Genomic DNA, 23,153 nt, shown 5'->3' on the forward strand with positions numbered 1-23,153 from the left:
CAGGAAATTTCAACTCAGTGACCCTTCATTTTCGTAGTTTCTGGTCAATTTTGTGCCCTATTCAGTATATATTCATGATGGAAATGTCTGTATTTATGTAAAGAGAAACACAAAAATCAGGCAACGATTGAAAATATAACTGTTGTCCTAAATAAATCCGTTCTTTGTTTCATATTTTTATGGGATCTTGGAGGAGGGACATCTCTCTACGTCCCGTGTGCCGGACTGCACTTTTCTTAAACCTGGGTAACCCGTGTGGGCGGGTTTGACCCGAACGTATCAAGCGAGCTAACACCGCCTACCTCGGTTTCCCTGACAAACAAAGCATGCACTCTCCATTGTAGCTAGCCGGTAGCATTGGCTAGTTAGCCAAATATTTGCGAGCCAAGAGGATGGAAACCGTTGAGGGGTGAGTCCTGTTTCTGAGAGAAATTTTACACGTAGGAGCAGGCGTTTCTTTGACTGCAGCTTCACGGCACGCAAGTTTGTTGGTTTTTCCAGTCGCAGGCTTCACTTATTCAGCAGATGAGACATTTTCTATGCTAGGCTAACGAGCTAGCCTGCGCTCCCGTGTGTCCTGCTCTTGTGTGGCTTCTCTCAGCTCCTCTGCAACTGAATAAAACGCAAATGCAGTTATGACGGTCAGCAGCATGGCTAGGGTAAAACTGGAAATAATTGAAATAATTTAAGTGGATTTTTAATTCAGTGCATCTCCCTGCATGCTATCCAGTAGCAGCTTAGTGTATTCACTTATGCAGCTGCTGTATAATCATTTAAACTGGCGATTAAACATTTAACTTTAAAATAATTACGTGTGCTATTACTACAAACTGCTTCTGTCTTTGCTGCTTTTATCCGAACAGCAGGTTCTGGTTTGAAGTAGCATGTAAACAAAGCCAGCCGTGACATGTTGTAGTCGCATTTTCAACTCATGTGAGCATGCCCAGCATCAACTGCAGCTTCAAATCAGTTTAAAAATTTGCTTCTCGCTGATGTTTTTAATTGTTCTGTCTTCGCCACAGAGGAACATGTAGGCTTCTGTATGCTAAGGTGAAGCGAATGCTGCAAACATGCACTGCACAAGCATGCACACCAGCTCATATCTGCAGAAAACATCATTTATGTTACCTGGAGTTATGAATTATGAGCTTTGGCTGTGATTTCAGCTCCATTAGCTTATAGCTTACATGTGTATCCTTATCAGACACTTCCTCACAATCCAACACTTTCCTGGTCAGTCTGAGTCGGAGCCAACACTTTACAGTAGGCAAAGTTTCTCTCAGAAGGATCTCAGGTTTCCAGGTGTCTCTTTAACTTCCTTGGTACCGTGTTGACTGTTGGAGTAGTTCCTCTTGACAGTTTGTGTGTATGTGGTTTTCTCCACACAAGAGGATGATCAGTTTCACCTCCTCACACGTGTGATCCTCTTCAATATCAAGTTTAAGGTGTCAGTGAGGGCCTTTGGTGTGTAGTAACACAGTGAATTTAAATTTCATTCATGACTTTCTGTGCAGTTACAGTATTACTGTTTGGTTGACACAAATTTCCCAGGCACAGCTGGACTCGCCTCAAAGAGCACCTGAGTGCTGATAGAGACGGAGGATCAGAGATGCACTGGTGGTTACTGTTTGTGTGTGTGTTGATGTGATAAATGTGGTACTTTATAGGCGTGATCATGAAAAACAGCACATTACAAACTCAGTAATGTAATAGTTACATATGGAAACTCAATTTTTGTTGCACAAGTAAATGATTAACTACACATAAGCGAATTTCCTCAGTATTTGTTATGTGTCATGTGTCTGAAAGAAAAAAAGCAACATATCAGCTGAAATATCAGAATATTCTATTTTTTATCACCAAATATCAATGTCAGACTTGAAAAATCCTAAGTCGTGTGCGAGAGAACGTTAACGGGCAAATGTAAAGGAATCTTTGGAAGAAGGAGTAATAAATACACACCGACATGTTTCTGTGCTCCTTTCTCAGAATGGAGGTGGATGGCTGGGACTCCAGTCTGGAGGAAGAGTTAGGTGTTTCTTTGGACGAGCTGAAGAAATGGATTGAAGAAGCTGTGGAGAAGAGCGAGATTGTGCAGAAGAAAAAGACTCAGTTGTCAGAACTGAAGGAATGGGTGGAGCAGAAAGAGGAGGAGGAGGCTAGGACAGAGAAGCTTCTCCGTGATGCCAACCAGTGAGCGGGAATTAAGATATTTCTTTTATTTTCATCAAACGCTGTGTCTTTATTGGTCTACAAACGAACTCTTCTACACTTTCCGCTCACTTCTTTCCTCCCTCCTCTTCCTCAGGTCTGTACTGGAGTGTGAGAAACTGGTGAAGGCAACTTACCGAAAGAACGGCCTCGTCTACCGAGAGAGCAGCTCGGAGGACGAGGGAGGCGGAGCCATGTTGTCCTCTGAAGTCATCGAGATAGACGATGACGACGACGATGACGTTATTGCTGTTGGCTGTTGTAAGTCGGGCTGTTTAGTTATGAATATGCATGTATGTAATGGAGTGATTATGCCTAATAATTATTTGTTTTTCTTCCATCCTTCATTTTCAGTGGTTCCGCCGAAGAAGCCTCTAACTCCAGTCAAAGATCCAGTGGTGAGAGCAACGCAAAGCATTGCTGTATTGATCTGTTATATCTGTCTGTTTGAGGAGAGTTGATCGGTCAAATTATTTTCATTTTGCTGATTGATAGCTCGTAGCTGCTTCAGTTTTTCCTGACATCTAACAAACAGATTGGTGGACGTGACCGATAAAGCCTCTGAGAAAAGCAAAACACTGTCTCACTTGCTGGATTTAATCCAGATTAACCGAAACAATTTCCTTCGTAGCTTGTCACCAATTTTTTATGTTATAACTAGAAAAAGAGCCATTCTAGGACAGCCTGTCTGATCTGTTATTAGGCAAGAGGTAGAGTACACCTCGGACAGGACCAGAGATTTTCCTGCATGTGAACAACTTTGGGAAAGGAAAATCACCCGGACAGTGGTTAAAAAAATATAGTTCCACATATTAAGTGGAGTTTTAGCCAGACTTAAAATACATTTTTGTTTATCAAACTGACAAGAAAAATACTTTTCCTTCAATAGACATAACCAGTCGTGCTCACATGCACCATCCCCCAAAGCCCCATTTTAAGCTAGAAAAACCCTTGTGTCTTTTTTATTTCTAATGCCAGGTAAAGGAAACTTCCACAGTGCTGCAGAAAACCTCCCAGCAGGTGCAGAAATTGGTCCAAATGGTCAGCAAGCCACCACTGAGTGCGCCATTGCTCCGTTCCCCAGTACCGCCCTCAACTCAGTCAGGTGAACACACACTGAAGTGCTGCTGCATTTTTCAGGCTTGTGTTGAAATACTGATTCTAATGTGTTTTGCTTTTCTGCCCTTTAGGTAGCCACAGCTCACCACCTGCCGTGTTTATATCCCAAGCATCTCAGTCTGCAGGCCAACCAAACCCCAACATACCAGAAGATGAGCTCAGAATCTGGATGAGCATTCTGGGAAAGAAGCGCACCAAGACGTGGCACAAAGGCACCCTCGTTGCTATCAACCCAGTTGGTGTGTTATCATTTCCCTTTTCTGCCAGGTTCTTACTCCATGGGCTGTGTCTGCTTTGTCTTTAATGCTCCACACCCTCTGTCTGTCTTCAGGAAATGGTACATTCAAGTATAAAGTCAAGTTTGATAAAGGCAAGAGTCTGCTGTCTGGAAATCATGTGGCTTTTGACTATAACCCCACCCTGGAGAGTCTGTACGTTGGTGCTCGTGTAGTCGCCAAGTATAAGGATGGAAACCTGGTGTGGCTCTATGCTGGAATAGTAGCAGAGATGCCCAACAACAAGAACCGCATGAGGTGGGTTAGATGGTCAAAAATCTGAAGAGCTGTGGGGGTGCTGATTGCCTGGGTTTCTTTATAAAGGCCTTTGCGCATGTTTCAGGTTTCTGATCTTCTTTGATGATGGGTATGCTTCATATGTGACACTGCCTGAGCTCTACCCAGTTTGCCGACCATGTAAGAGCCCTTCTCTCAAATTTTTTTGTTTATCTAAAAGAGAAAATAAGTAGCACTTACTGGAATATTTGATTTTTAAGAGTTTTGTTCTTGTTTTTACAGTAAGGCATACTTGGGAGGACATAGAGGATGCATCATGTCGAGACTTTATCGAGGAATACATAACTGCATATCCCAGCAGGCCAATGGTTCTCCTAAAGGTTGGCCAGATAATCAAGACAGAGTGGGAGGGAACGTGGTGGAAGAGCAAAGTGGAGGAGGTGGATGGCAGCTTGGTGAAGATCCTCTTCTTGGTATGTTTGCACTAGAAATAGCACTGATTTAGTCAATGATCAATCAATCAATCTTTATTCTTGACTCATAGTCAATGGAAACAATAAGTCACACAGCACAGAAACTAGATAAAAACAAATGCATCCAAATTCTCTCACATCTCACTTGCACTGACCCATCTCTGCCTCTTCATTAAAAATCTATATACTTTACTACCTTACTTAATTTACCTAAGAGGATGTTTGCTTGTGCATGATGTAAAGTTGCCTGTAAATCATACTTGCCAGAGCGATATACGCTGGCACAGGCCTAATTCTATGATAGCGGAGAGTTTTCTCCAAAGAGCCATTTATGAGCAATATTTGGCCAAAACAAATCTGCATGGACTTGCAAAATGTAATGATGTATAAGATTATCAGATTAATTAAAGGGATAAATGGTTAAATCCCCCATGTAATTACTCTGCAGTGAAATATTTGAGTTTGAATTCTTCTAATTAAAACTTTGCATCAGCCTAATGGCCAAAAAAACCGCACACTACTTTCAATTTAATTTTGACTAAAGTTCAGCTTAGTCCGTGAGGCAGTCGGCTTCTTTTTTCTTCAGCTGCATACGGCATTCAACCTTTCAACATGTAAACGACGATAAAAATGACATTTGCTAATAATTACAAATTAATTATTGCCATTATTGTGAATAGAGGTGTATCATGGCACGCCTCCTTATGGATTTACAAATGAAAACTACACCGTTTGAGTCCTTGATTAGAAAGTCACCAGACACCTTAGCAGCTGGGAGGCTAAACTGTCTGTGTTCCCCGCTGTTGACAGGATGATAAGAGGAGTGAGTGGATCTACAGAGGCTCCACCAGGCTGGAACCGATGTTCAATCTGAAGATGACCACAGCCAACACCCAGGAGAAGAAGCTAGCTGGCCAGCAGAGGACAAGACCTAACATGGGTAAAAACCCAAGCGTTCACCACTCACTTGCGATTTTCTGTTTGTGCTTCTTTCTAATTTGACTTGTTCCGTTTTTCTGTCTGCAGGGGCGTTGAGGAGCAAAGGCCCAGTAGTTCAGTACACCAGTGACGGGCATGTTGGAGCGTCTCCGGTCAAAGCGCCGCAGCCCTCGACCAGCCAGAGTTCACCAACAGCACAGCTTCAGCAGCGCCCACAGCCGCTGCAACCTCAACAAAGCCCTCAGCCCGCGCTTCCTCCACAGCCTCTGCCACAGTGAGTGATGCTCATAAACATGTCAGCTTTATTCGGCTCAAAAAAAGTAAAAGTTGAGGGAAATTTAGAGTTGGCGCTTCATGCCAGTTCGAATTAAAACAAGACTCTTGTAAAGTAAGTAAAACGTATAATAAGAAGCTGAGAAACTCTTAATTCATGTGAGCTAACAATTCCATTTTATTAGATTTATAATATTTTACAAAGCGTTTTATTTGCTGATTGCAATGTTTCAGATTTTAATGAGGTTTCATTTCACCAACATGATGTGACATGTTTCTAAATGAAAAGAAATGTGTGGGTGGGATTGTTACATGTTGTGACTCGCTTCCTCAGTCAGCATGGGATTAGATTTATGTATTTGTACTTGAGCTCAAAAGAGAACACAAATCTTTTTAGATTAACAGGATTATCAGCAGGTGGGCGAGGTGGTACTGTCACATCATGTCAACAAGGTTTGTGGTTTGAGCCTCCTGATTGGTCGGTGTCTTTCTGTGTGGGTTTCCTCCCAGAGATATGGTGGAAAGAAAAACTAGAAAACAGATATAATGAACCCAAGAGAGTCCAAGATACCACCATTTAAATGACTACCATAATATAAGGATAGTAGTTATTGTTATTATTATTATTATTTTACATTATTTGAATCATTTCCTACAAAAAATAATGACCCTAATCTTACTCTCCATGGGCCAAATTTACTAAAGGGGGTAAAATGGCGAACACAATCCCCAAATTGCGCTTGTAGGTGTGGTTAGTTTTACAGATAATTTATAAAAGTTGTGCTTTTTTTGTAATTAAATTTCTCATAAATCTGCCCTCACATCTCCATACCAAACATCATAGAGCAATCGCTGTCTGGTCAGCTATGTTCGAATACGTGTTGGGGCATCATGAGTCCGGAGTTTTAAAGTGAAAGATAAAGGTTTAAAAGTTTGCAGCAAATAAATTGACCTAAAGAACAGCTGAAGGACTGATGAGCATATGCAAACTCCCAAGTATGGTTGTCCTCCTAAAATATTGCTCAAATTTTATTAAAACTTGTTAGTAAAACACATTGAATGCCTAATGAATTTTCACCTATCCAGGTCACTTTAATCGTTTTACAGCCAGTAACCTGTGAACTGTGATGGCTTAACCTGGATGGGCTAGCTGCTTATTAAGGGATGATGTTTAAAGGTTCAGATGAGTTACACAGCACTGCCCGTGTAACTCATCTGAACCTTTAAACATCATCCCTTAAGAAGCAGCTAATATTAAGAATCAAAATATAGAAATGCAGAGGGGTTGGATTGTTTTTTCCTTTAACTGACTATTTGTGCATTTTTCCCCCTGTTCACTGACTTGAAGGAATAAACATCAGATGGCCCGAAAGAGTACTTCTCCATTTGTTCCTGGGGTGGGCGGCACACATGCCTCTAAAGTCACACAGTCTCTTACATCCACTAACAGCAACCTCTCAGGGTGAGTTCACCTTGTGTTCATTAAACTAGCCATGTTTTTCAGCACAGAAAGCATTAACTTCACTCTCTGTCTTTTCCCTGTTTGCCTGTCAATCCACAGCGGAAGAGCGCTGAATGCCCCAAACCCTGTGGCGCCCACGTTCACACAAACGTATCAGAGACAAATGACCCCGCTGACTACAGTCCCTGCTACTATTCCCCACGCAGTGGCCCAGGTCCCACACCAGCCGGCGTATCGCGCCCCGACCGACCGCATCTTCTATCTGGCGCACACATGTCAGCCTGCCTGTCTGAAGCGCGTCCGGCCCGCAACAACAAGCATGCACAGAGGGAAGAACCCGCTCCTCACACCTTTGCTGTATGACTTCAGACGCATGACGGGACGGCGCAAAGTCAACCGCAAGGTGATAAGGAACATCAACATGATTGACGACTTTAAAATGTATTTCTGTTTTTTTGTATTTATAGGTAACCCTTACCTTTTACATGTCCACTCCTCAGATGTCTTTCCACGTCATCTACAAGGCTCCGTGTGGACTTTGCTTGCGTAACATGGCCGAGATCCAGCAGTACCTCTTCCAGACGAACTGTGACTTTATATTCTTAGAGATGTTTTGCCTGGACCCCTATGTGCTCGTCGATCGTCCCTTCCAGCCACAAAGGCCCTTTTATTACATTCCAGACATCACGGCAGGAAAGGAGGATATTCCACTTTCCTGCGTCAATGAGATTGATAACAGCTCTGCTCCTGAAGTAACTTACAGTAAGAACAACACTGAGATCATAATAAAGGGACAGAGACTGTTTTTCTGTTGAGGGTGGGATTTTGGGTTTAAGGACAAATCTTCGTTTTAAATGGCAACTAACAGAGCATTTTCAGTGGTCTTGGAAAGTAGTAGGTGTACATATGAGATGATGACATATGAGCCAAGACACAGCACCAACAAAGTCATTTTTTAAACTTGGTTATAACATCAATTTTCATTCATTATGACACCCTAGATTTCTCATTACAGTATACTGTTAACAGGGTTACTGAAAATCTAAGTTGAGTAAAACACAAGTTTTCACAGAATGCATAATGTCGTGTGAAAACTTAAGTACGCACTTACTGCTCCCATAGGAGGTAAGAGCGAAATGGACATCCAGCAAATTCATTCAGTGTTTAGAGAAGCTGCAAAAATACCAGGAGCTCCATATTAGACTCTAAAGGCCTCGGTTAGCATGTTAAATGATACAATTCATGACAATACAACTAGAAAAAGAGTAAACAAGTATGGCTTGTTTGGATAGATTGTCAAGTAAAAATATGTAAAAAGAACAGCACTGCTTAGATTTGCATCGTTGCCTTTGAACAAATCACAAAACCTCTTGAAAAGCGTCTTTTAGAGTGATGAAACCACTGTGGAGTTTGCTTTTATTGTACAGCAACACATTTGGTGAAAACCAAACACAGCATATCAGCACAAACTCAACAAACTGACTGTCAAGCACGGCGGTGGAGGGGCCATGATTTGGGTTTGTTTTGTAGCCAGGGGACCAGGGCACCCTGCAGTCATTGAGTCATGAGCTCCTCTCTATGTCTAACTGTTACAGGGTCAGATGTTAGGCTATCACTGTTCTGATGCAGATGATCCCAAGTACAGGAACAAATCTGCAACACAATGGCTGAAAAAGAAAAGCAACAAGCAGTGATGCTGTGTTGCAGTGAAATACAGGCAAACCTCAAAGAACTGAAGCAATACTGGGAACATGAGTGGGCCAAAATTCTTCCACATAGATGTCAGGGACTGATGACGTCATAGAAAAACAAGAAGAAACAAGTTATTGCTGATAAAGGTGGTTCTAGTCGCTATTGATTCATCTGTTGTGTTTAGTTTTTCACAAAAAAGTGAACCACGATGTGAAATACACTACAGGTTAACAAAAAAATGAATAAATTAATAAATTATGCATAATATGTGGATAAAAACCCTTTAGGAAAACTTTATGATGTGATGTTCACTTTTTCGACTGATTTTCTTTTGAAGTCAACAACTCAGCAGCTCATACTAAGACTTAATGTGAAGAGTACTGTTAATGTGAAAATTCATTTTTAAAAATGACTCCGACACCACATTAATGCAGTTACTTTGTAATGACAGGCTAATAGATCACGTTGTCCTTTCTTTAAGGTAAAGAGCGTATTCCTGAAGATGGCGTGTTTATCAACACCAGTGCAGACTTCCTTGTCGGCTGTGATTGCACCGACGGCTGTCAGGACAAGTTAGTGAAGCAGCTTTTTTTTTCTTTCTCTTTTTCATATTTCTCCCACTTCTAGAGCTCTGAGGATGTGTCTTTGAGTTTTAATACCTGTTATCACATAATTACAGATCCAAATGCTCCTGCCACCAGCTGACCCTTCAGGCTACAGGTTGTACACCGGGGGGACAGATCAACCCAAACGCAGGATATTCGTACAAACGATTGGAGGAGTGCCTACCCACAGGGTGAGACACTGAACAACAATACTGAACCCTCATTCCCCTTTGTACCTCACGAGACCATAATTACTGTGTAGTTTTTTTTGGGCCGTCTTTCTTCAGAGGCACTTATCTCTTCTTTCTTCTTGTTACCCGTTCTCTCTCTCAGGATCTATGAGTGTAATAAAAGATGCAAATGTAACGCTCAGATGTGCACCAACCGGCTGGTGCAGCATGGCCTGCAGGTCCGTCTCCAACTCTTCAAGACCCAGAACAAAGGCTGGGGAATCCGATGTCTGGATGATGTAGCTAAAGGCTCATTTGTGTGCATTTATGCTGGTGAGGAAGCGTACTTTAAATTCAGGTGATGACTTTATTGCAAGAGGACTTAATTTTTGCCTTTTTTCCTGCCACTTCACCAGGTAAAATCCTGACAGATGACTTTGCTGACAAAGAAGGTCTTGAGATGGGTGATGAGTATTTTGCTAACCTGGACCACATAGAGAGTGTGGAGAACTTTAAGGAGGGCTATGAGAGCGAGGCTCACTGTTCAGACAGCGAGGGAAGCGGCGTGGACGTATCCAGGATAAAAATCCAGCCCTCTGCTTTAGTGTCAGCTAACCCTGTGGGGCGACCAGCTAAGAAGAGTAAGTCTAAATCCAAACTCGAGAGATCAAAGCAGCGTTGATCTTCTTATTCTCCATATAATTTCTCACATTTCTTTTTTTCTTACAGCCCAAAGCTCGAGCTCGTCAGGCGACAGTAATGAGGATGAGGACAAAGAGTCTAAGAGTGAAGATGAAAGCGACAGTTCAGATGACACGTTTGTGAAGGACAGCTACTACAGCTCCAGCTCGGTGTGGAGGAGTTACACCACACGTGGGCAGGTCAAAGGCAACAAGGAAGGTGAGCCAGCTGCATCTTTGTAGTGCAACGGGTTTCACACAAAGGACAGTTCACATTAGATAGATGAGGAGTTTGTGTATGTGTGCTTTGTTATAAAGATTTGTCAGCGACTAAATGCTTTTTATGTTTTGGGTCTTTTTTTTTTCTTAGAGATGGAGTAATCAACAGTGTTTTCTTCTCTTATGTTATTCTTATAATACATACACTATACTGGCAAAAGTATTCACTCTTCTGCCTTCACGCACACATGAGCTTGAGGGACGTCCAATACCTAATCTATAGGATTTAATATTTTAATGTTGTTTAATATGACGTAAGGCTTTAATGCGGCTGCTCGGGCCATGGAAACCCGTCCATAAAGCTCTCTACGAACTGTTTGGAGGTCTGTAGTGACTGACTATGGAGAAAGTTGCGGACCTCTGCGGACTATGAACTTCAGCATTCGCTGACCCCGCTCTGTGTTGCTGTCATTCCCAATCACTTCCGCTTTGCTATAAATCCACTAACAAGCGACTGTGGAATATTTAGTAGTGAGAAAATTTCAAGAGTGGATTTGTAAAGGTATCATCTTATCACGGTACCACGCTGGAATTCAGTGAGCTCAGGAGAGCGACCCACAAATATTCTGAGAAGCAGTCTGCATGCCTAGGTGTTTGATTTTACACATCTGTGGTCATGAAAGTGATTGGTGCACCTTCAAAGATTTGGATGACTGTTTGAATACTTTTGGCAATATAGTGTATGTGAGTGTAGTTTTGGTTAAGTGGGAAGTGTCCCACACAGTGGGAGTTAGGGACGACCTTTGTACGGATTGTATGAAACACATTTAAGCTTTTCAGCCTCACTTCCTGCAGTGTTTCCTCATTAATTCTGTCAGAAAGATTTCTGTGTTGTATTTTTACACTTGTCTCTCTCCTCCTCTGCCTCAGGGAGTCAAGATAGTAAAGATGGAATGAGCATCTCAGCCAGAGGAACAGATGATGAGAAGCCACCATCTATGCCAGAGGAGACGGGAAAAAGCAAAGTGGCTTCCTGGCTAACGAGCCAGGGGCTTAAAAAGGTTATTAAAGACAACGTAATGTTGGAAATATACAGAATACACAGAAATAAAGCTGTAATCCTACTTTCATCTTCGTGCAGTAAAAGGCTGAATGGTAAAAGGTGGCTCTTTTTCTTCATGAACATGTTGCGTGATTATTAATAACCCTTCCTTTTCTATTTTCTTCGCAGGAAACTGGAGATAACAAGAGGTTCGTTTGGATTTCACACTAACATGCTTACACTGGTGTTTAGACCGTGTTTGCTTTCACACGTTTGTGCTTGAGCTCATTTTGCTGGAAAGCATTTCTGTTGAGATGACTTTCTTTTTTTATCTCTTGCAGTCCAGTGAAGCCTGAAGTGGTGAAGAAGCAGGATGTGATGACTTTGTCTGACAGTGACGATGTTCAGACCATCAGCTCAGGATCCGATGACAACAAGGACAAAGAGAAAGCAACGCCAGGTAAAGAGTCTGTTGTCGGTTTCATTGTTTTAACTGGTCTTAACGCACTATCAGATGTAGCACTGTGATCTGTACAATGACAGTAAAGATTTATCTTAACTTAAATTTTTTTATTTGTCATCACACTTATCGTAACTTTCCACTGGTTTTCTCTCTTCTTACATCTGGATCAGGTGTGACTAAAAAGCAGGTGGCTGTGAAATCTACTCGTGGCATCGCCCTGAAAAACAGCCACGGGATGATGGTAAAAACAGGCGTGCCTGGAGGCGGAGGGCCGGGAGGAGGTAAAGGAGGACATCAGGGGCAGACGGGAGGAGGCGGAGACAACACTCCCACTAAAAACACCCGCCAGTTCTTTGATGGGGAAGAGTCCTGTTACATCATTGATGCCAAGTTGGAAGGAAACCTTGGACGTTATCTCAACGTATGAATCTGCTGCTGTGTGATCGTTTTATGTCACTTGAGCGCCGCTCTGATTACTTTCCTCTGACGTCGTCACCTCTGCTCTCTGTTTGTGTTACAGCACAGCTGCAGTCCGAACCTTTTCGTCCAGAATGTGTTTGTAGACACGCATGACTTGAGGTTTCCCTGGGTTGCCTTCTTTGCCAGCAAGTGAGTTTTGAAACAGAGGAAAAGATTATCCAAGATTTTCTGTACTTGAACATGCCTGCAAAACAGTAGAATTCTTGTCTTTACCCTTACAAATAAACTGACAGGAAGGTGTGTTTAAAGTTGAGTAAAGTTCAACATATGTGCCATTTTATTTTAGGGGATTTCTCTCTTACAGGGCGAGAGGCCATCATCCATAACTATCTTGATGAGTGTTTTATTAATTATTAATATTATTTAATCATGTCTAACACTGAGACTGCACTACTTTGAATGTTTGCTTTCTGTTGGAGTTTTGAGTGGAAGTGAGAAAAACAAAGATGCTGTGTTTTCTGTGTGAATGCAACCTTAGGGTGGCGCTGCTGTGTCATGTTTAGGCCTGCCATTGGTCATACAGGAATAGTTTTACAGTTGCGGAAAGGTGTTCCTATCAGCAATGGACTGGATTTATGCCACCCGCCTAAACAGCACTTGTGGCTCAGTGTGTGCAGGGAAAGAGAGAGGCATTAGACTGGGAACTCTGTAACAAGCGGTCGACCACTCTCACTATTAGTTTCAAGGCTAGAACGTACAATGAAGACTCATCTGACTCATCTGGCCACTTCACCTTGCTCCCCTTTGCCCTTTGTAAGGTAAAAGGGCAGGTTGCTCTGCCCTTTTGCCCTTCAAAACAGCTTTAATTCTTCATGACAACGAGATGCTGGAGACATTCCTCAGAGATTCTGGTCCATATTCACATGATAGCGTCACACAGTTTCTCTAATAGATCAATATCTGATGACTCAGTAGATCAGCAGTTTCTGAAACACTCAAACCAACACAGCTGGCAACAAGAACCGTGCCATGCTCAGTCTGAACATCAGCATGTTGTCTCAACTGTATCTACAAGCCTAAATGAATTGAGTTGCTGCCATGTGATTGGCTGATTAGACATTTGCGTTAATGAATATGTACCTAACAACATCTTAACGTTTTGTTCTTGCACTGACATCACCGTTTGTGTCGTCGTGCAGGAGGATCCGGGCCGGCACAGAGCTGACCTGGGACTATAACTACGAGGTGGGCAGCGTGGAGGGTAAGGTCCTGCTCTGCTGCTGCGGCTCCACCGAGTGCCGAGGAAGACTGCTGTGATCCACAGGGACCTCCATTACCTGTAGTAAAACTAAGGAACCCTCTCAACAATGTACCCCGAGTTTTTATTTGTTCTTTTTTTGGAGGGGTTTGAGTTTGGGTTTTTTTGTTTGTTTCTTTGTTGTTGTTTTTTTTAAATTCAAATTTTACATTTTATTACTACTGCCTTGATTTTATTGTTCCTCTACATCTCAATAAAATGTCCTCTCTGTGAAACTCACCAAAGGTCCTGAATTGAAACAAACCCTTCACAATAAAATAACTGTATTATGACCTTTTATTCGTTTTTAATAGTGTATTGATATTTTATTTAATCGAGCTTTAATATTTGTGTGCCTATTTCTCTTTAAATGTTACTTCAAGCGCTCAGAGTGACCAGCAAATCATACAAGTGTTGTCATTTCTCACAGCAGCACTGACCAACCACCTGTCTCAGAAGAATAAACAAACTGGCTAACATTCATATCTCACAGTGGAGAGAATCAGCTCTGATGTAGATCGGAAGCTGTGATCTATCGGATTTTATCCGCTAATTAACTGATTTATCAAAAAATTTGCTGAAATGTTTTACTATCCCACAGTTTTAAAGCGTCACACAGGATGCTTTTCTACCATCTGGTGAGTAAAAACCTGGTTAAAATCGACACATAGATGTACTCCACAGTGCTTAGGCAGTAGGCTAATTAGGCCGTTTCATGTCAGCTAACATTATTGATAAGATGTTTTAAAAATCATTACGTTTAATAGGAAAATGGGTATTTTAGACTAGTTTCTAATCATAAATAAGCTTAAATCTGGGAAAAAATATTGCTAATGTGCACAAACCCCTGAAGTATACATTCAGACTCGCTGATGGTTACGTTTTATGTTCCAGTCTTCCTTTATCCAGAGAGAACAGGGTGTTTAAGTACATTTTAAGTGGTTAAACATATGAATATTTTAGTCTATAAAAGCCTAACAGAAGCATGTTTCTGTCGACCCGTTAAAGTAATTAAATGTATGTACTTCCTCACAAGGAAAATAACCGGTGCACTGTGTGTTAGTTTTGGGGGGAGTTTATCAATTTTACATACATTTTACCAACATTTTTATGCATGTAAAACTCACATTCTGCCTCTGAGTCCATATGTATATTTAAATGTGTTAAAAAAAAAGATCGCACGGTGCAGGTGCAGCTGAGGTTAAGCAAACATAAACATCAAGTTTAAAGTATTTGAAGCCTTGTTTATGAAAGACGCTAGCTTTGAAGATTGAGAGATCAAAGGCTACCGGTACATAGAGCGTAAAATGAGGGCATTCCCATCTTTGTATTTATTCAAGGTACTTTCAGACATTTTTAAAACCGTGAAAAAAAAATTATATGATGATCAAAGTCATTTCGATCAGTTTTTAGCTGAAAAGCAAATGAAACTGCATCTATTAAAGGGTATAAAACTGGTAAATTGTTAATGTGCCAATCATTTTTCATACACAAATGTGTACTTTTAAAAAAAGTACACATTTGTACATTTGTCCTAAGTACACTTAAGAATTCACTGACCTGTGCGGTTTAAATGAAAATAAAAACAACAATGGAGTGATTTGCAAATTTTATAACCCCCATATTTTACTCCGCAGAACATAGAAAACATATGAGATGTTTCAGAGTAACATTTTGATGCATGACCATTAATCAATACCCATGAGTATCATTCACAGAGAGTTGGAGAATGGCTGCAATCACAGAATTATAAGATGTTCGTAAGGTTTGAAGAAGTCCCTTGGATGGGTGATGAAACGTTTCTCCCACTGAAAACATTACGTCCAGATGAATAGAATCAACTTTCTGGGATTTCAGAGTAATGTTTTTCAATGAAAATTGCAAAGTCTTTGAATAATTCATCATCTACAGTATATAAAATTTAAAAGATTCAGAGAATCTGGAGAAATCTCTGTGCACAAGGCGGGAACGGGCTGGAAATTAAAACTGGACGCTTGTGATCTTCTGGCCATCAGGCAGTGCTGCATCAAAAACAGATGTGAGTCTGCCAAAAACAAATCACTGTAGGGCTCAGAAACATTTCAGTTCAACACACTTCAGTGTGCCAGCCACAAATTATTAAAAAACATTCATGGAGCGTCCTCTGGACTGAAGAGGAGAGGGACCATTCATATCAGTGCTCAGTTGAAAAGTCTGCATGTCTGATGGGAATGCTGCCATATGGCATATGTTGCTACCTATGGAGCAACATACGCTCCCATCCAGACGAGGCTTTTTTTTCTGGGAAATCCTTGTATATTTCAGCAAGACAATGATAATGATAAGCCACATACTGCATCTATTCCAGCAGGATGACTTCATAGTAGAAGAGTTCAGGTGCTGGACTGGCCTCCCTGCAGACCAGACCTTTCACTGACTGAAAATATTTTAAATATCTTCAAACAAGAAATATGACAAAAGCGAAAATGCCCAAATGCAACAATGACCATCAAAGGGTGTCAAAACTATGAGAATCTATTGGTATTTTTAGCTGATACTTGCTAAGTTTTACTCTAAAAATGGAGCACAACAGCGAGTGGACAGGGAGGTGAATCGCGTGTTAATGGTACCATAAACTTTTCCCAACCACAGACTGTCTTTGGTTCTTTTCTGTTACAGTTTAAAAGATTATACATTATTTATTCGTTCTTTAGCTTTTAATCTTGATTTTCATCTTCAGTAAAATAAAACATGAGTCGTCATTAATCCCCTGTGCCCATTTCAGGCTGGCAGCTACGAAAGGCATCAAGGTTCTCCGCCGGGATTTCCTGAAAGTCAACGTTAGAAGCACCTGGTAAGAAGTTATTTGAGTCACTTTCTCACATTTTTAGCTTGCTTGCATATTAAAATAAAGTTAATGCTCATCCAGCGATGACATCATAAACTACGTGCTGGAGCGGGTCGCACCACCTCGTCCAGGTCTGCCCCGACCCCGATTCTCCCTCTACCTGTCCTCCCAGCTTCAGTATGGTGTTGTTGTGGTCTACCACCGGCAGTGTGCTATTCTTCTGGGTAAGGAGGCATTTACACACTGAAGGAAGGAGAGACATAATTGATCCTGATGTTGATTCATTTGTTGTCCTTTCAGAGGAACTTCAGTCCATTGTGGGACAGCTTGTCAAACAGAGAACCTCACACAAAATTGATATGGATGACCACAGCAGGTGAGAAATTATGCTCAGCATATTTACCTTCATGTTCAATCTCAAAGTAACAGCTGTTTCCTGGCACTGAGCTTCCCGTTGTTTTCCAGACCATCTCTGGTCCTGCCAGATGTCCTGACTCTGCTGGAGGAGACAGACGGAGCTCCTGACCCTTTATTTGGAGTGATGCAGCTGCAGGATGCCATGCCCAGCCCCAGTACACTAATACAGGTCGCAACTAAACAGTAGCAGTTAATAAGTGAAAGTTGAGCTGTAAATCATCTTATTAGTTCATAAACTAATAGTTCTCTGGCTGTATTGATTCTTAGATGAGTTGGGAGTATCTGAGAGAAGCTTCTCCTGAGCATCCTGAACTGATCAGTCCAGCTGCTGCACTGGAAAACGGTAGGATGTGTTAAAGTCGCCGAATTGAAAAAGTGTACTAGTTTTCTTTCCTTTTTATGTATGTATCAAGTCATACTAAAAAATGACCTTAGCAGGTCTTAAAATCATTTACATACAGCCTCAAATGAACGACACGTGTCACATTACATCTTGTCATAATTAATTTAACAAAAAGCCTAAATGTAGAAACATTGAGCTCAAAGGTAAGTACACGACATGATTCAGCAGCTTGTTGAACCACGTTTAGCAGCAACAGCTTGAAGAAATCACTTTCCCTGTGACTTTATCAGTCCCTCACGTTGTTGTGGAGGAATTTTGGCCAACTCCTCTTTACGAAGTAGTTCATGAAGGTTTGTGGGGATTTATTTGTGCGCAGCTCTCTCAAGGTCCCTTACTTACTTACATACCTAAAACCCCTCCTAGGTATAGGCTGTTGCCAAGGGTTGGTCTTTCTTAAGGTCCATTTCTGTCAGATTGAGGTCTGTATACAGATACACCAAAATAAGGAGCAGAAAGCTTTTTTTTATCACTATTGCATCTTATTTCATCTTTGGCACGGATATTGTTAATCAAATCAAGTTTATTTAGCAGCGCCTACTTATCTTCTTAATTCCTATAGAAGCAGGAACCTTTTGCACTTTAAGCAGATACACCTGCACTAGTTGTACAAATAATATCTGCTCACATGGCTTATTTTTCTGTAGAAATGTGTTCAGGGATGTGCAGCATGCGCACGTCCCTGCATGAGCTCACACTGCAAATCCAGCCAGAAGTGAGGAGCAGAAAGAAAACGACAGGTCAAAGCGGAGCAGAGCAGAGCAGAGCGCCTTCAAACACTTAATTTGCAGAAAGTGATGCCTCAGAGTCAGGAAGGGTTGTGCAGCTAAATTTCACTCAGCAGAGGAGATCACTTTAATTTAAACATGATTAGTCATAGCTTCCGCTGGCCTCTGTGGAGTTGATGCTGAAATAGTGACTTTTATATTAATGTGTATTCACGACTCTGTTTTCGCAGGTATAACTGTGTCTCCAGAGGCCATCACTCTGAGAGAGGCGGAGCCTGTTGGTATCCCCGTTACAGAGGTAGGGGAGTAAAAAGGAAACAGATCTTCAGTGTAATATCTCTGCTCATCATCTGCCTTATTTCACTGCTAGTTTGAGGGTGCAGAGCTGGTTGATGACCATCCAGATACTATTGACTTCCTGCTGGCACAAACAGATCACTTTCCAGAAGGTGTGTAGCAAAAAGCTTCTGTGATTTTGCATTTTCAAGAAACAAAAAAAAGTAGAATGGGACATAACACAATCTATAATCTTTTCTAACAGGAGATTTGGAGATACCGGGAGAAAAGGTGGCAGCAGGGGAACAAGAAAAAGAGGTGGAACGGGAAGAACGAGAGGGCGACCTGGAGAAACACGGAGCAAAGGAGCTCACAGGATCCACTCTAGAGTAACTTAGAGACACTTATGTAAACAGAAAATACCACGACAAACAAACAGTGATCCACTTACTGTGTTTTTACATGTGTCAGGTTGCAGCCCACTCCTCTTTCCAGTGAGGAGGCTATTTTGTTGCCTCAGGAAGAGCCAGGCCTGCCCGCAGAGAAGCCCCCCTCAGACCAGCTCACCCCCGTCTCTGTGCCCGGCCTGCCTGCTCTGCCCTCTGCAGCAAAGGAACGTGAAAGGCATCTAAGAAGTCTGGAGTTGGAGGTGCTGGCTTTTGCGGGTTTTATTTAAATGACAGAAATTTTTGTATCTTTACTGTATCCTCCCACGCACACCAATCTGTAGACCCTGTGATGCTCTCATTACTGCCAGTACTATTTAAGAAGGTCAAACATGTAAGATTATATGTGCAGCTAGCAATGATAATAAATAATGAATCAAGTTTGTCCAGATTGACATGATAGCATCACTCGGTTGCTGCAGATTTGATGGTTGCACATCCACAATGTGAATCTCCTGTTTCATCACATCCCAACGATGCTCTGTTTGACTGAGATGTAAACCCATTGTCATGTTAAAAAAAGGTGATTTCAGCTTTGTTATCTTGCTGGAAGCAGGATGGGCACACAGTGGTTGTAAAGTAATGGACATAGCAGCAATACTGACGTAGGCTGCGGTGTTTAGACGATGCTCAGGCTCTGAGGGCCCAAAGCGTGCAAAGAAAATATCTTCCACATTATATCACTACTTTTTTGACCATCCCTCTTTAAACCCTACGGATGGTTTTGTGCCAAAAACACCTAAATCTCTCTCTTCTTCCTCTTTCTGATGTTGAGATTGAACTTCAGCACGTCTTTTTGTTCATCATCTGTACCTACTTACCCAAACATGCTGAAATAGCTCAGTTGGGAGAGCTTTAGACTGAAGATCTAAAGGTCTGTGGTTCAATCCCAGGTTTCAGCTGTGGAGTGCTGTCTTTAGGCAGTCCCGACCTGGAATCATAAATGCTTCCAATTCCAAATATGCAAAGTTGCTTCCATTTGATTAGATGTTTGTGTTAATAAGAAGTTAAATGGCTGTACTTAATAAAGTGGCTTGCGTATGATACTTTGCTGAGACTATATAGAGTCCATGTTCACCAGCTGAAATCTTTGGAATCAGTTATTCAGAGATTACAGTTCTAGTTTTAAAGGGAAAATTACTGTTTTGCTTTGTTTAGGTCTTGAATAGGTATAGAAATGTCTTAAAACTGAGTGTGAAGTCTCCCTGAGAGTTTTCCATTCTGGTGGAAGATTAACACCAACTGAAGGAATATTTTGTAGGGTTGCTACCCCCACCCCCTTTTGAAAAATCTCCCTAACCCTCTTTTACTAAGTCATAACATAAAAACAAGACATTAGCTACAACTTACAAATCTCTGGCCCCCTTTAGTCAATCTATTTCCCTCGCCCCCAGGATGTGGCTTCACCAGAGAAGAAGAAGAGGAAGAGGAGAAGGAGGCAGCTGATCTTCTTTGACCCGGTGACGCAGCTCTCCCAGGACGATCTGCAGCGACAGATCGACGACCCTTTGACCGAGACGAGGCCACCACTCCTCGCCCCGCTTTCCTTTCAAAGGATCCTTCCTGCTGCTGATCTCTTCAACAAGCCCTGCACCTGTCAGTATCACAGCTGCTAAAAATAGAGCAAAGCATCCTCTCGTCACCCCAGAAACATCTGTTTAAATCTCACCCCCCTTTATACCTTACTCATTAGATGGAAATCGGGTAGAGCTGTGCACTGTTGGTTTTCTGGTATGGCCACGGACTATGCTGCGAGCTCCTTTCTTTTCTAATTACAGGCTTCTAATAATCTAACTACTAATATTTTTAATGCTGGCTCCTCTAAATTGTAGGGTAAAAAGTAAAAGCTTCACGTGGAACCTTGAATTCTATTTATTCCCCTCACTTCTTATATTCAGCGGCCGCTGCAGCTCTATTAATGGTGTGACTCAAGTAACCTTTTCAAAAATAAACCACGAAGCTATTTTCCCCTGCAGTCTTGCCTGAAGAGATTCAGTTTCTATGGAGACAGAGTGCAACCATCACACCCCTCTCGGGCTCGGACCTGCAAGTTGGGGAGCGAGGCCCCGAATCCACTGATTCTGAAAGGGAGAGAGAGCGTGAGATGATCGAGGTTCCCGAAAGAGAGGTGTGGAAAAGCGCTTTGTTACGTGGGCAGCGATTGGCAGGGATGTCTGCAAAGGCTTTTAATGCAGGAGATGGAAAAACACTCACAGTTGTTAACTCATTACTTGTGTCTTTGCGTGAAGCAGGTCCTCAGAGAAATGGCAGAAACAGAGATGCTTGATATTTCAGGTAAGATTAGCAAAGACTATCACCGGTATGCAAAGATGGATGTAGATTCCAGTTATAAAAACTAAAGCTAGCGATGAAGTCATGACCAGCAGGGGGCGACACCATAAGTTGCACTATCCTGATATCTTAGTAAACACTTTCCTGAAGGGTTTAAGATCTCAAGCACTAATTTCAAGTGTTTTTCAAGGCAGTATGTTTTTATAATGAACCCTATTAGAATCAGTAAGCACGATTAATGCTTTAAGCCAGGCCTACCTTGCATGCTGCTACTGTGTGCAGTGTCATGAATTTTAAATCACTCACCCAACCCACTCACTAATCACACAGGAGTTCAACACACCACAAATCACAAACATTCAGTTACACTCAGTTTTATTTAAAGCACCAGTTCACAACAACTGTCTCACAAGGTGCTTTATACTGTAAGCTACCCTACTTTGTTAAACAAATAAACAAGAAACACCCACAATAATCAAATGACCCGCTATGAGCAAGCACTTGGCAACAGTGGGAAGGAAAAACTCCCTTTTAACAGGAAGAAACCTCCTGCAGAACCAGGCTCCAAGCCATCCGCCACGGTTAGTAATTAGCAAGGGGCTGAGGCTTCAACATGACCTGAATAACTACTGAGTGTCATAAAAATAGTTACGTCCATCTTTGTATACAGTCTTTGGATTAAAGGTAGAAATTCACAACACACAAAACAGAGCAGAAGCCAATTTTAGGTTTAAATTTGCAGGTGTGTGTGTGTTTTGTTTTTTTTTAGCTTAACTGGATGTAACATTTTGTCCTCAGTGTGTTAGCATTGCAGATTTATTTGGCACAAGCTAAAACCTTCTGTGCATTCACATGGGGTGAGGCTGAGGTCAGAGGTCAGGTCAGGCGTGTAACACTAATGGCTTTTAAAATACGATAAGATGCATTCATTTTAATATGCATGTATACATCCAGCCCAGGGTGCACTGCCACTGGAGGGCAGTGACCAGAGAGAGGTGTCTCGAGAGATCTCCCCCTTATATCTATCCGAAGGGTAAGTAAGTATCAAAGAAGATCTCTGTGTGTGTTGATGTGCAGGTGTGTGTCTGTGTGTGAGCAATCACACTCATGTGCACCCATCATTTGGCAGGTCCACTCTCTCCAGGTCTATTTCTACACTGAGGGACATCCCAGAGGTGTCGGACGAGTTGCCCAGGAGAGTAGCCGCGGAGTCACCTCGGTAATAACCAGCAGAAAAACAGAGACGACTCTCTCTTTAGTGTCTCCCGATGTTTGAGTTCGATTTGGAGACAGGAATGTGGTTTGTTTGTTGCCAGGTTGCTGCCAGAATTGGCCGAAGGTGAAGTAGAGCCTCTGCTTTTTCAGTCCCTCTTGCCGCCCGAGGTCAACCGCAAAACTGTCAGCAATGTTTTTCAGCGGCTTCTGGGTAAGCAGGCACTTTCACTTATCATCGAACTGTCCTGTCACTCATGTTAAAACTGTATTAATGGTACAGCGCCAAGGCTGTGGCGGTCCCTGGCCCGTGACCTTCAGTTTATAAAGGTTGAAATAACAAACAGTGTCACTAGTGGAAGCTTTAGGAATGAACTGATGAACAAACATACTGGTGACTTGTGTACATTCATGGAGAAGTAATTTGCTTTAAAAACATGAGATCTTTTCTGTGCTTCAGTGACCGTTTATGTGTGTGTGTGTTGTGTTGGTGGGTAGCATCTTTATCTGCCAGGAAGCTGCGTGTGGAGCAGGATGAGCCTTATGGTGACATCTTCATATTTCGTGGCTCCAACTATGAAGAAATACATCTGCCTTTGTAACATGGAAGCAGCGAAGCAGCGAAGCAGCGAAGCAGCGCTGAGCCTCCTGATCGGACTCGTCCCGTCTTAAAGCCAGACTGGAAACTTTGTGTTCAACAGCATCATAAATACAAAGCGGTGTTTTGTGAGAGATCATTTCACAAGAAGGGTTTAAAAAGCATTTTATCGAGCTTTTAATGCGATTAAGTGTTGTTTTTATAATTGTTCCTTAGTGCTACCAGGTTTATGAGATTTCTGATAAATATTTTAACAATTTTTATCGTTTTATCTGCAATCAAACAGAAGTGTTGTCGTTGTTGTTCTGTGCACTCAGTTGAACTGTGCTGTGTTCTGTTGAACTGCAAAATAAATGAGTTTTTGTGACCTCTGTGAGATA

General features: G+C 41.9%; 2 protein-coding genes across 2 annotated transcripts; both read left to right on the top strand.

The window, feature by feature from the left end:
• The first annotated feature begins 255 nt into the window (after positions 1–255).
• setdb1b (SET domain bifurcated histone lysine methyltransferase 1b) lies at positions 256–13,877 on the top strand. Its single transcript, XM_084943616.1, has 25 exons — positions 256–409; positions 1,990–2,193; positions 2,309–2,472; positions 2,566–2,609; positions 3,190–3,316; positions 3,402–3,569; positions 3,662–3,863; positions 3,949–4,022; positions 4,125–4,315; positions 5,126–5,255; positions 5,342–5,528; positions 6,876–6,989; positions 7,089–7,392; positions 7,490–7,751; positions 9,163–9,253; positions 9,361–9,477; positions 9,620–9,789; positions 9,873–10,097; positions 10,186–10,356; positions 11,286–11,416; positions 11,587–11,606; positions 11,739–11,857; positions 12,031–12,281; positions 12,381–12,469; positions 13,480–13,877. The coding sequence occupies exons 1-25, from the start codon at positions 393–395 to the stop codon at positions 13,595–13,597; spliced, it is 3,690 nt and encodes a 1,229-aa protein (XP_084799742.1). The 5' UTR covers positions 256–392; the 3' UTR covers positions 13,598–13,877.
• Positions 13,878–13,966: 89 nt separating this feature from the next.
• On the top strand, positions 13,967–23,140 carry LOC146377784 (meiotic recombination protein REC8 homolog). The gene is made up of 17 exons (XM_084943618.1): positions 13,967–14,215; positions 16,342–16,410; positions 16,486–16,628; positions 16,705–16,780; positions 16,870–16,990; positions 17,089–17,164; positions 18,180–18,247; positions 18,320–18,398; positions 18,491–18,614; positions 18,697–18,874; positions 20,066–20,267; positions 20,648–20,799; positions 20,921–20,966; positions 21,918–21,996; positions 22,093–22,182; positions 22,280–22,389; positions 22,674–23,140. Exons 1-17 carry the CDS (start codon positions 14,160–14,162, stop codon positions 22,775–22,777), a joined length of 1,773 nt encoding a protein of 590 aa, XP_084799744.1. The 5' UTR covers positions 13,967–14,159; the 3' UTR covers positions 22,778–23,140.
• The last annotated feature ends 13 nt before the right edge of the window (positions 23,141–23,153 follow it).

The sequence above is a fragment of the Perissodus microlepis genome, chromosome 11 (genome assembly GCF_051167445.1).
Source record: "Perissodus microlepis isolate ML-2025 ecotype Zambia chromosome 11, ASM5116744v1, whole genome shotgun sequence".
Classification (NCBI taxonomy): Eukaryota; Metazoa; Chordata; class Actinopteri; order Cichliformes; family Cichlidae; genus Perissodus; species Perissodus microlepis.